This window comes from Taeniopygia guttata, chromosome 6, assembly GCF_048771995.1.
Source record: "Taeniopygia guttata chromosome 6, bTaeGut7.mat, whole genome shotgun sequence".
Classification (NCBI taxonomy): domain Eukaryota; kingdom Metazoa; phylum Chordata; class Aves; order Passeriformes; family Estrildidae; genus Taeniopygia; species Taeniopygia guttata.
This window is the reverse complement of record NC_133031.1, coordinates 7,200,122-7,212,403: the sequence shown is the minus strand read 5'-3', so window position 1 is coordinate 7,212,403 and position 12,282 is coordinate 7,200,122. Positions and strand designations below refer to the sequence as shown.

The window sequence follows — 12,282 nt, the reverse complement described above, 5'->3', positions numbered from 1 at the left end:
TGGGTTGAAAAGTCTGTTGAACAGGTCGTAGAATTATTAAAGTTGAAAGAGACCTCTTAAGATCGAATCAGTGTGGAGCAATCACGTAGAGTGCACTGGGACACACATCCCATAGGATTTTCTCTCTCAAGGTTTGGAAGGGTGCAGCCTCCTTTTACCCTGAACTCCTGGCTGCACGTTGCCCTCTTCCTTTCCTCACCGGCTGAGGTACTAGGAAGGTACAGCCTTCCCGAACAGCCTAGCACATATTCCCCCCTCGTATATGTAATTTCCCCTCAAAGTTCAGAAATTCGGGCTTGTACCAACCCATTTGTTTCAGAGTCAGACTGTCTGGGTTCTGTAACAAACCTGTGGCTTGAAGTTGGTAGAGACATTAAGGCGCATTTCAAAGACATTAAAACTATTCCATCCCTCACCCACGGAAGCATTTTGTAAAGACATAAGCACACATCTTTGCTATAAGGTCCAACCATAAACGAGGTCTCAAAGTAGCGAGTCCTCAACCAGGTATAGAACTTGGATAATAATTTTTTGAGGTATAGTAGTTCTCACATCAATACCCAAGCTTATGGGGTTTGAGGCGGCTGTCACTTGGTGGATATCACTTTTCCGCTTAATCTTTCCACAACTACAGAGGAGAGGGGTCACAGAGCGACCTGCTCTAAGCGTTTTGCAGAGCTGTTGGTCACTGACAGGAGAACGGCGGCGGCGCGCCGAGCCGAGCAGTGTGTGTGCGCAGGACGCACAGGGTGACAACACCCATGTTACAGCTGCAGAGGCCTCGCTGAGAGCCCTGCGCCGGGCGTCAGGCCAGTGACAGCGCTCGTCCGCTCCTCCCTCCCGCCCACAGCGCCGTCCCGCACACCGCGTAACCTCCGCCTCTCCCCTCTCCCTGCCGGGAGGCCTTTAAGGGGCGGCCCCGCGGCCATCTTGGGCAGCGGCGCGTGCGCGGTGCGGAGCGGGAGCAGCAGCGATGGGGCCGGGGCAGAACAGCGCCGTGAGGGGTATGGCTGGCGGGAGCCGGAGGTGTGAGCGGGTCGGAGGGGCGGGGTGGGGCGGGCGGCACGGGGAGCGCCCCTCGTGGGGACGGCTCCGCCTGGAGCCCCGTGCCCCGTCGGACCCCCGGGACAAGATGGCGGGCTGCCCGCCCCGGCCCCGCGGGGTGCGGTGGGGCTGGGGGCGGCCGGTGGGATCCGCTCCTCAGCAAACCCCTCCTGCGGCCGGCGGGATCCGCTCCTCAGCAAACCGCTCCTGCGGCCGGCGAGGCGCGAACGCCGCGTGGAGCTCTGAGGGGCCCCCTGCCCCCGTCCCGCCCCTCTGCAGAGCTGTGAGGGCCCGCAGCGCCGAGCTTCGGCCCCCGCTGCGGGCTCCCGGTTTTATCTGTAGTGGGGACAGTCCGTTTCAGACACCACTGTTTTATTTTTGTGTTCCACCTGTTGGAGTGAAAATTTCGGGGAAACCGGTAAATTTCGGAGGTTTTGTCTGGCTCTCAATGCCCGCTGCTGTACAGTAGAGGTAACGGTGACATTCGCGCTGTGTAATGATTGACTTGAACCCTGCCTGAGGTAGCGTTGTGTGTTTTAAATGCTGTTGCACAACCGGACAGGATGAAAGAGTTAGGCCGGGTGGAGGATAGAATAGAAAGCTGAATTATCTAATTTGCTCTAAAAAATTAGCTTCACATGCATGACTGGTTTCCACTTGCAAAGCTGTTCATGGTGTATGTCCTTAATTTAGCGGGCAGATGTGTTGGCTTTTTTTTTTCCTTGTTTTTGTGGGGGTTTTTTTGTTTTTTGTTTTTTTTTTTTTTTTGTTTGGTTTTGTTTTTTTTTTTTTTTTTGTTTTTTGGGGTTTTTTTTGAGGGGTGGGGGAGGGTGGAGATTGCTGGTACAGAGGATGCTGGAAAACACATTAGTCTAAAATGGGCTATAGTTGTGGAAGGTTATGCTTATTAAAATAATCAAATCACTGAGAATCACTTGGTAATACCTTGCATCAGGTTGTGTTCCCAATGGCAGCTTGCTGTCATTTATAATCTTGCAAGAATTTGAATAGTTCCTAGACATTGGGAATTAAGCAGAAAATCTGTGTGGAGGTGGGAGAAGAATATGCTCTTAAACAAACTGAAAATATCCCTATTTTCTAACAAAAGCATAGGAGCAGCTGATGGCACTAGTCTGGAGGGTGCTCTGTTTAGCAGGAGACAGCATTAGGTTTTTGTGATTTCTGAAGAGATAAAACTTGATCAATGCCTTGTGACTAGCAGGCAACATTTCTTCCTTCAGCCAGGCTGATGAATTTTGAAAATAATTTATTCTCTACTGAAAACTAGACACCAGAAACTTAACCATATTTTTGTGAGATTTCATTCGTGGTAGCAGTGCGGGGAGTTGTTTCTGTGCATGTGTGCCCTTTGGAAGGGAGTGAGTAGCACAGCTAATGCTTTTGGTTTGAGAGGTGTGGTTGCAGGTGTGACCCCACACCAACCGCAGATCTGATCATGGTGAGGAGTCTTTTACTGCTTGGTGAAATCCAGCAATCTTCTTCCCTCAGGTGGCCTCTTTGCCATATGTCTTCTGGTGAATTAAACATGCCAGTCATAATCTCATTTTTTGTCAATGCTGTGGAGTGGTAGAAGTGATTTTGTCAGCTTGAGTGACTTGACTTTACTGTTAGGTTTTTTGTGTATCCAGTTATCCTGGGTGACTCTTCAGCAAGTGAGAATCATGTGTTTCTCCATTATTGATTTTTGTTTTGGGCAGTGACACTACTGGACTGTCATGAACAACTCTTGCACAATAACAGTCCCTTCGTTGGCAACAAAATTGGCAAGAAAATGCTTTCAGGTTACAAGTACTTCTGAAGACATAGAGTTTTTCATGTCAGATGTTATTACTCTGTGACTTTAGAATAACGTAAATATTTTCTGAGCAGCAGAGGTAACTTGACTGTTGCCTCTTAGGGCAGTCTTGGACTAACTTTGTCAGGGTGTAGCTCTCCCCCATATTGCTGATATTGCTGGAATGTAAATTGATCTGGGTTCTTAACAAGGATCTTGGTGGTGGCAAGACCACTTCACTTTCTTAGTCCACTTCTCAGAGCAGTTGGTAAATGTGTGTTTTCCTGTGGATATAGTCTCAGAGCTCTCTAGCAGATTCAAAAACTCTCTGTAGTGTAGATCTGGAAACATCCAGAGCAATGCTCTAGATATTTAGAGGAAGAAGAAGAGAGGAGAAACTTCGATCTAAATCTCTTTCATTAGGATATGTCCAAAGAATATAGAAGAGAATAAATCCCTATCAGTCTCTTATTGCCATTCTCATCTCTGATTTTTTTTTTTTTTTTGTTTACTTCTGTGCACTGCCTGCTCTCCTGGGGCTTCATTCTTTGAATTTGTTTCCTTCTTTCCATCTCTCTTGCTGTCTCTTCTCTCCTTTGTGTGTTAATTTTAATGGAGTTCTAGCCAAATTTTTTTTCCATTGTTTAGTGCTTAAAACACAAAACCAATTTTTTTTCTGCCATGTTACACAGGCCTGTTTTGTCTTGTCTTGTAACACTGTGGTTTGGTATTATACCAGAATTTGGAGTTCTTTAATAATAACTCAAAAGTTGCTCCTACTGCTTTTTAGAAGAAATAAAAACCCCTTGACACACTACATCAGTGTCAGTCTGTTAACAGATGCCTCATGCATGACCTTAGGATTTTTGGCAGCAAACTGTTGAAATGGCACCAGAGGTCTTTTGAAACAGTTCAGAGTATTTAAAAATAAAAGTGTTCTTCTTCCACATGCATTTTATGGCTAACTTTGTTAGATTAAATGGGTGTTCCAACTTTTCCAGATCTGTGTGTGAAACAAGACAAAACTTACTGCCTCTGAAACCCTGTAGGAATATTTACCAGAGAGTCTATTGAATAAATTGAAGTATTTCTTCTAAATTTTCATTATATTTATTAAGGCAATTCTGGAGTTTAAAGAATGAGACTGCTTTAAATGTTTGGATTTAATGCATTATTGATTGATATAATTTTCCATCCTGAAAGGGGAAAAGTGAAGTGGCTCCAGGGAAGCCACTACTGGAAAAAAGGTAAAACAGTAGAAAATACATTATTCTCTTATAAGAAAAAATACCTGAAACTGTTGATACATATACAACTTGCCTGTGTGTGAAGGATGACTCTGGCCCTTGGGAGAGGATCACTGCAAGATGAGATGACAATTTAGTTTGTGATCTCTGCTTGCTGAGCTGGAGCTGCTGTGCACAGTTACGGGGGATGGCCCAAGGGATGTTAGAGTGATCTGGGCTGGCTGCAGATGTGCAGAACAGCTCTTCTGAATGTGCTGCTGAATTTTAGTACAGATTTCTCTTGCTTGTAGTGAGTCACAAAAATATTACCCAATTTTTTCCCCCTCTTCTTGTTTGCTAAGTTGTCTTGGACTTTTGGATAGGTACAAGTAAAGATAAGCTTCCTTAAGGTGTGGTACCTTAAAAGGTGCTTCAGTTACAGAACACCTGTGGTCTAATTTCATTCAAGTCACTCCCATAAATTTCATAAGGAAATGGATATGGTCCCCCCGTGGCCTTATCACTTACTGAAAACGTAGGTGAAGGTTTGGACTACAGGCAGTGCATCAGCAGCACTTGGGCAATCCTTGCAATTGCTGCTTCCCCCAAAGCAATGAGCAGCCCCTTGGATTTGCCTGTGCTGTTGTAGCTGCACTTGGCATTTCATCAGGGGTCACTTCGAAGTTGTCAGACCCAGCAGGTCCAGCTTGCTGAGCTCCTCCTCCCTGCCACAGCCCTGCCCAGTGAGACAGGGCAGGGGTGCTGCAGTGGCTTTTCTTGGGACAGCTGCTGTCTTGGATTTAAACTGTGGCTGTTCTTTCATTAGTTTGGGCTGTTGTGCTAAATTAAAGCAGATTTTCATAGAATCCTTTTTAAATTTAAATTTTCTTACTTCTTTATCAAAATTAGTGCATTACTCTTGGGAATAAAGGGTGAGAACTCACTGTATGGATATAAAACTCATCATTCACAACATGGTCTCTGGGGCCTTTATTGGTTTAAGAAGTTGGGGAGCAGCAAAACATGCCTGCCCTAAATTCTTCCATGTTAAAGATGATTTTCTGTATCTTAATATCACTTTACTGTTACAGGAGGGGTTTGTCATTGATCAGCAGGGGAGGTATCAGTATATGTTTGTCCCTTCTGTGTCATTTACTAAGAAAATGAACTCTGAATGATTTCTGCATCTTTTACTCCTTTAGTGAGACTCTAGAAGAGTGCCTGTCTTTCCAGATCTTACAGGGCAGCAGACCCTGTACAGGCAGCTGTTTAATTCCACATATTGCTGCAGCCAGACACCTGTGGATCAATGTGGTGCCTATGAGCTAACACAGTGTTTTAGCTGAGGAAAAGGCTTGATAGAGATTTTAGCAAAGTCTGTGGGACAGGGAGAGGAAACCTTGGTACTTTTAGTCCAAGCTCACAGAGGAAATACAGCAAGTCAGTTGGTCATGGAAAGTAGCAAGAACTAATAAAGGTTTTTGTTTCTTCTGGACTTGGACATAGTGGTGTCTCTTACCCCACAGATGCCGTCTGGCTTGGCATTTTACAAATCAAATTGAAACATAGAAGGACAGGATAAAAATTCCCAACTGGAGACGGTTCTAATTTTAAGTTCTGTAAATATGCTAAAACTTAAATTCCTGTTTATTTGTCTGTAAACAGAACTTGCAGTACGTGCCTATGTAGAAGTGCTGGATAAAAAGCAAACAAAGAGCAGCCACATGTTACTCTGAGAGGAAACAACTGGACCTGGTGCTGCAACCTGAACCTTTGAGCCAAGTCCAGCATATTTTCATGAAGCAGAGAGAAAACAGTAGAGCCACAAAAAAGTAGGAAAACCTCTTGCAGGAATGGAATTGTACTAACAAAGACTGCAGAAATTTTATCGGTAAAGGGAGGAAATATGAGGATGAGGAGTGGTGGTAAGAGAATTTTTTAAATGAAAGCTGTCTTGCAGATATTCAGGACTTAATCTAGTTAAAATAAACATGTGCTATGACTCTTAAATATAATATTTTTGGATCCTTGTTCTTTCTTCTATGCCACACTAGGGATTTAAGCTAAGATAGCTTTTATTACTGGTGGTAGTATATTTAATAATTTACCCATTGCCAAACAACTGGTTTTAGTTTTTTTAGTTACAAGATGCATTTTATTAAAAGCTACTCAGTGCCCTTGCCTTTTGGGGGTTGCAACCTCATTTTGGGTTGTTGGCACTGACTGTTCTTCTTTAGTGACTTTCTTGCAACTGAAACAAACACAGTTTTTTTACTTACACCTGGTTTCATATGCTGAACTTTGAAACAATGTACAACTGGTGTTAATATCAGGGTTTGTGAAGTAGAAGAGTAAAAAATAAAACAAAACCATGAAAACTCCGCAAGGTTTATTCTCACCCTTGTGTGGAAAGGACTTGGGTGAAGTAGAGCTGATCAATAGAAAAGAGCATTTTGACTAGGTGACTGTCAAAGGAAAATACTCTTTTAAAGCAGGGAGTTATTACTACAGAATAAAAAAATCTGTTGGAAAGTAAAGAAGTGTTGCTGCAAGTATGAAAACATTTACTGCTGAATAGTTTTAATAGAATGTTGTGGTCAAAACCTGACTGTCTCTTGTTTTTTCTTCTTTTATTCTAGCTGAATGGATTGCTGCAGCCTCTGTAGCTGTTGGAGCAGCTGCTTTTGGATATCTAGCTTACAAAAAATTTCTCTGTAAAGACAAAGGCTGCAAAGCAATGGTGAATCCCCATATCCAGAAGGATAACCCCAAGGTAGTCCATGCCTTTGATATGGAAGATCTGGGAGACAAGGCTGTATACTGTCGTTGTTGGAGGTCTAAGAAGGTAAGGGAAGAATGAGTGGGCCCAGTGTTGTTCATGTTTATTGTTCATAAATTAATAAATCTTTCAGCAAAACTATTTTTAAACTGCTTTATTTAGAGCAAACTAACCTCTTTTCACCTAAACAATTCTGCACAGAGATATAGCAGTATTCTAATCTGTAGAATTATGCACATTTGTTCTGATGCTCAGAGTAAAGCTTGCAGATCAGTGCTAGTAGTGAACAGAATGTTTCTGTAGCTCTGAAGAAAATCTCTTGAAAAGTGAGCAACTGTCTGGAGCATGATCATGCATGACAGATGCTATTTGGTGTGCTACCTGTGCTAATACTGAGGCTTATCCAGAACTATTGGCCTGTTGGCAGTAGGAGCTCAGGAAACACACTCTGTGAGGATTTAAGCACCTCTTTTTGGCGAAAGTTGGAAACTTAGTCAGAAAGTGCTTGCTAGTAGTACGTGGTGTATGCCAGTGCAATCACACTTGGCATACTTTCAGCTTCTATTTTTGAGCAATTTTGAGCTTCTGTCTTTGAGCAATTAAAAGTCTGGCCTAAATATTGGTCCAGCTTGTTAGCACTTGAAGTTGAGTTAGTTCAATTGCCTTAAACTAGTGATAACCTAGCCTGTCAATAACAGTACCCCAGATTTAAATCTGATCTTAAAGATGTGTGACACCTGATGTAGCTGAGATGTATATAATTTATAAAGGTAGTTCTGGGTTCTGTCATGAGAGAAAGCATATTGCTTAGTTAATCCTTTCCCTTTACCACTGGTGCACATTTAAAAGCTTTTTTAGGAGGTGCCAATGTGTGGAGACTGTAATAATACAGACCTTCAAAGCCAGAGAACTGCATTGAAATTTAGCTCTCTCTCCTCCAGGGAGGTGAATACTCAACTTCTGAAGTCTTAGATGTTGGTCTCATCAGGCCAAACTCAGCAATTTCCAAATGCTGTAACTTTGGGTTCTTGCTGTTGTCAGATCTGACTTTGTTACCTTGCAGGTAACTTCAGGAGCTTACACATTTGTACCTGAATTAGACGTTGTGTGACAATGTGTGATATTGATAAGGATTAAACAAGATTATGATTTGATGCTGAAATAGTCTTGTAGAGGTGGGCTTGTCTTCTTTATTCTTTCCAGAGTCTGAAATGAAAAAACCCTACTTGAATCCTGGTGTTTGTGCTTTCTGCTTCCTAAACAGCTTTCCTGCTTCCATCTTCTAAACAGAAATGGCAGGTAGTGTCTGATTCTGCTGGCTGTAGGTTGAGGAATACTGCTGCAGACTATCAGCAGAAATAGTGATAGAGAATCCAAACATGTTCAGTGTCAAGGGAAATCAGCTGAGCTGTCCAGATCACTGTACAATTCCCCTGGGGTTTGAGCTTTGACCACTATTGCTGCTAGCTTGCTTTATTTTTAATCAGGGGTGAACACATTGTGTCAGGCCCAATATCCTTCTATGCAGCATCTGGTCTTCGAGGTGACCAAGTAGGTTCTCTGGGAAAGTGGTGTTTGGTTTGGTGTTTCTCCATGAGCTCAAGTCCAGTGTACCAGCCCCTAGGAGCTGTTCTGAGTGTTCTCTCTCCAGTGTTCTGAGACCAGCTGACCAGTGGGATGAATGCAGTGCAGTCACTGTTGGTAGCTGTTAAAGATGTCTGCATGCTATCTGAACCTAGGAATCCCACCATTTTTGGTGCTTGAAAATTTGGAGTGACGATGTTGCTGGAGCTGGGCTTTGGGTTGTCTCCTTGGAGCTTGTGAGATGTTGATGTCTGATGGAAGCTGTGCCATTGTACCAGTGAAGGCCAGTGGACTGTGGTGTTGCATATGAAAACAACTAGCCCAGGAACATCTGTTGAAAGGTGGTCAATGTCCCAGTAACATACTTTCCTCTTTGCTGAGATTTTGTCCAAGTATCTGTCACTACTTATTCATTGAGTCACAAATGACTGATTGAATGAGAAGGTTTCTCCATGAAGCAGCTTACATGAGCATTCTCTGAATTCAAGGTTTCTTTATTCAGAGATATCACATGTCTTAGGTTTTGACATTTCATTACTGTGAAAAGCCAGAAGAAACCCCTACACCTCATGTCTCTCCTTCCCCCCCAGTAATATCCTACAGACAAGGTGGTGCTATTTTTAAAGCTCTGTATATTATTTCATTGTATTAGTTTTTTGCAGTACTTTGAAATCTTTTATTCTAATGAAGCATGGGTGGTAGGGTATTAATATTTTTCAAAGGCTGTGACTGAAGCAGAAACACTGAGATCAGTGGAACATTGGGTACTGTCTGTGTCAGTACTGCAGGAGAATAGTACTGTTGCAAAGGCAAAAGCTGAGCAATGCCCAACTTGGAGTCCCATTACTTCTAAGCAAATGAAATTATAACTGAATGCAAAATACCAGTGTGTGATTTCTGTGATCATCTCTAGAGTTTCCTGTGCAGAGGTGGTGTAGCCCTGAAAATGCATCCTCGAGAAGTGATGGAATCCAGCCTCACTCTTACTGCCTCACAGAATGTCTTTCAGCTCTTCCATGTGATAAGAGCTTCCCAGGAGCAGTAGTTATCTGGGACCTGGGCAGTTAGAGCTGGCTAAAGGAGTCCCTGTAATTCTTGCTCTGACCAGCCTGTTCTAGGGTGGCGTTTGTTTGGGTTTTTTTAATGGAACAAATATTTATTCAAATTATTTTCAGCTGATGTGGCTCTTGATGGCAGCACTGAGGAGGCATGGGGCAAGGTTTGAGAGTAAGATACTCCAGGTAGTAGTAGGCTGTAGTTTTCTCCTGCTCACCTGAGGCAGGAACACCAAAGAGTGGAATTTGGTGTGTGCTTTTTTAGAACAAGCCTCTTGTCTGCTCTACACTAATAAGGATAAAGCTAGCTTTCAGCCAAAACTCAGGGAGATCTAAGATGTTAGCATAAAAGTTGTGGTCTGTGGTTTCAGTGGATTTAATGAGAAGATGCCTAATAAACTTTCAGCCTAGGTTCTCAGTCCTGACTCTGGATGTACTTTAGATGTGTTTATTCTTTCTCTTTTCAGTTCCCACTGTGTGATGGCTCTCACACAAAGCACAACGAAGAAACTGGCGACAACGTTGGGCCTCTGATCATCAAGAGGAAGGAGGCGTAGAGTGGACACTAGAAGCTACAGAATCAATGTCTGACAAATCCTCTGTTCTCTTGTAATTGGGGGGGGAAACCCACAAATTCTTTGTCGTATCACTGAAGACATCCCAATGTAGTATATACATCAGCTTCAGCATGTGCATTTTCTCTGGTGCTTGTTGTCTTTCAATCACTACAGTGCATAATTTACTAAGTAGTCATGGTTTAAATTTTTTTGTCCTGTGAAGTGTGTGTATCCTCTCACTGAGTGTGAAACTAAAATGAGGCACAGAATCTACTTCATCAGGAAATAGGTATTAAATTATTTTCAAATACATGTGTATCAAAAGGTAGATAATAAAATCCTGGAGAGGTTCTGAAGTCACAGAGCTGGATAGATATCCATGTAAAAGGCAGTGGCAGGGAAGAAATCACAGTGCCATCTTAATCTCTGATTGTGCTGCATTTTTTACAGGTGTCACATTTGTCCTGTTACACTACAGTGCTGTATGGCTTCTGTAAAAGAACAAACTCAAATTGCTAGCTATGAACAGACAACAGAAAAGGCTGAAAGTAAGATGGGGCTAGAGGGCAACTTCACCTTTGATTTTTACAGCAGCATTGAAACTTGACCCTACTTCCATTTGGTATCAAGAAAACACTATCCAAACTGCAGACCTGTATTTAGAGTAGGATTAGGGAAATGGTCTCTAGAGATTTCTTAACAGATGAGTGGAATGACACAAAGTGCTCCAAGAGTGATGAGCAGGGGTGGGTGGCAGGTTTGTTATTGCTGTTGGAGAAAGCCTTAGTTTCACTTGCATTCTTTCAGTGAGGCCAACTTCCCCAGACCACAGGAAGCTTCTGTGAGGTGGCTATGCTGATTAATTCCAGAAGCTAAAATAAAAACTAAAACCCCCACCTGTCATCACCATCTGCTTCACCATTGCACTGGCTGGTTCTGGAAAGCTTTTCCCACTGAGAAAGGAGGAGGCATACCTTTCTCAATATGTGGCCTTAGGCTCTATGTGTCTTAACTCCTGCCTCCCTGGCTGCTAATGTGGTTCAGCCGATCTTACCAAAAAACCCTGGCATGGATGAAGTAAGGCTTTGAAAACAGATAGAAACAAGAAGGGAGGGAAGGATGAGACAGAGAGAGCTCTTACTCTCCTTACCCATGGCACTTGTCTTCTTGTTTGGCATGGTTGCATTAATGGCTGTCATGTTGGTTTCCTTAAATAGCTTTGATTTATTAACATGCATGTAAGTACAAAGCAAAACCCAAAGAGTGGGGCAGCAGGGGGCAATTTTGTACTAAACCCAGTCCATTAGTGTAACTGTGGCCTGCATAAGAGAGCTCTGAATGTCCTCAGACAGAAACTACCTCAGGGCTACATTAAAGGCCTTGTTAGGAAGCTGACATTTTAGCCTGGACCCTTAAGGATTCTTCAGATGATCAGGGCAGGAGAGGTTCTGTTTGTTTTATTTTTTTTTAAGGGTGGTTGGTACAACTGGTTAAAACTGAAGATTTTTTTGCATAGTCTCTATGTGGGGTTTTCAGAGGCTGAGGTCTTGGCCAGCTGGTCTGGATTTGGGCAGGAGGACCAGAATGTAAAGAAGGAGGCACAGGTAGAGAAAAGTGGAATGTCAGAGTAAGGGCACTACTGTCCAAGAGACCTCTTGACTTGAAAGAAGTTGCAGTCAAATACGTCAGTTTGTCTTTTCTGTCTGTCTTGAGTGTAAAGACACTTGATATTTTTTACTTTGCTGAGTACTACTGCATATGGAAAGTTCTTTTAACCTTAAATTATCAAATACATTTTATCCAAAGCAAAGTAACTTCTGTATTATTAGAACGTGACACTGGATATTTCTGTATTTTTGTCAAATACACATTTGAGCTCATCTTAATCTCAAGGTTGTAAAGTCTGTGTTCTCATGGCTATGCTCTTTCTTTCAGTAGAGCTGTACAGTGCTCCTGTAGTCATGAATCTGTGTCTGGAGTGGATTTTCCTTCTGAGAGTCCTTTTCCTGTCAACATGAAAGCGCTGCTGCTCCTGAAGGAATAGAAATTCAGTGTTAATAGTCTGAGAAATGAAGTCCTGAGGTTTCAGATAAGTGTCCCAAGTCATAAAACTATTTTGTGGAGTTTGCCAATAAAATATTTCCGGGAGTTTGGACGTCAGGGAAGTGGGCCCCATGGGAAGTTTTTATTCCTGAGAAGCAGAGTCTCTGTTGATTTACATCCTGGTGACTTTTGTTTTGGA

At 42.7% G+C, this 12,282-nt stretch overlaps 1 protein-coding gene across 2 annotated transcripts; it reads left to right on the top strand.

The window, feature by feature from the left end:
* The first annotated feature begins 936 nt into the window (after positions 1 to 936).
* CISD1 (CDGSH iron sulfur domain 1) lies at positions 937 to 11,926 on the top strand. Of its 2 annotated transcripts, none has more exon segments than NM_001197256.2 (3): positions 937 to 1,004; positions 6,705 to 6,910; positions 9,951 to 10,170. In NM_001197256.2, coding segments are annotated over 3 exon segments (327 nt in total). In that variant the 5' UTR covers positions 937 to 973; the 3' UTR covers positions 10,041 to 10,170.
* The last annotated feature ends 356 nt before the right edge of the window (positions 11,927 to 12,282 follow it).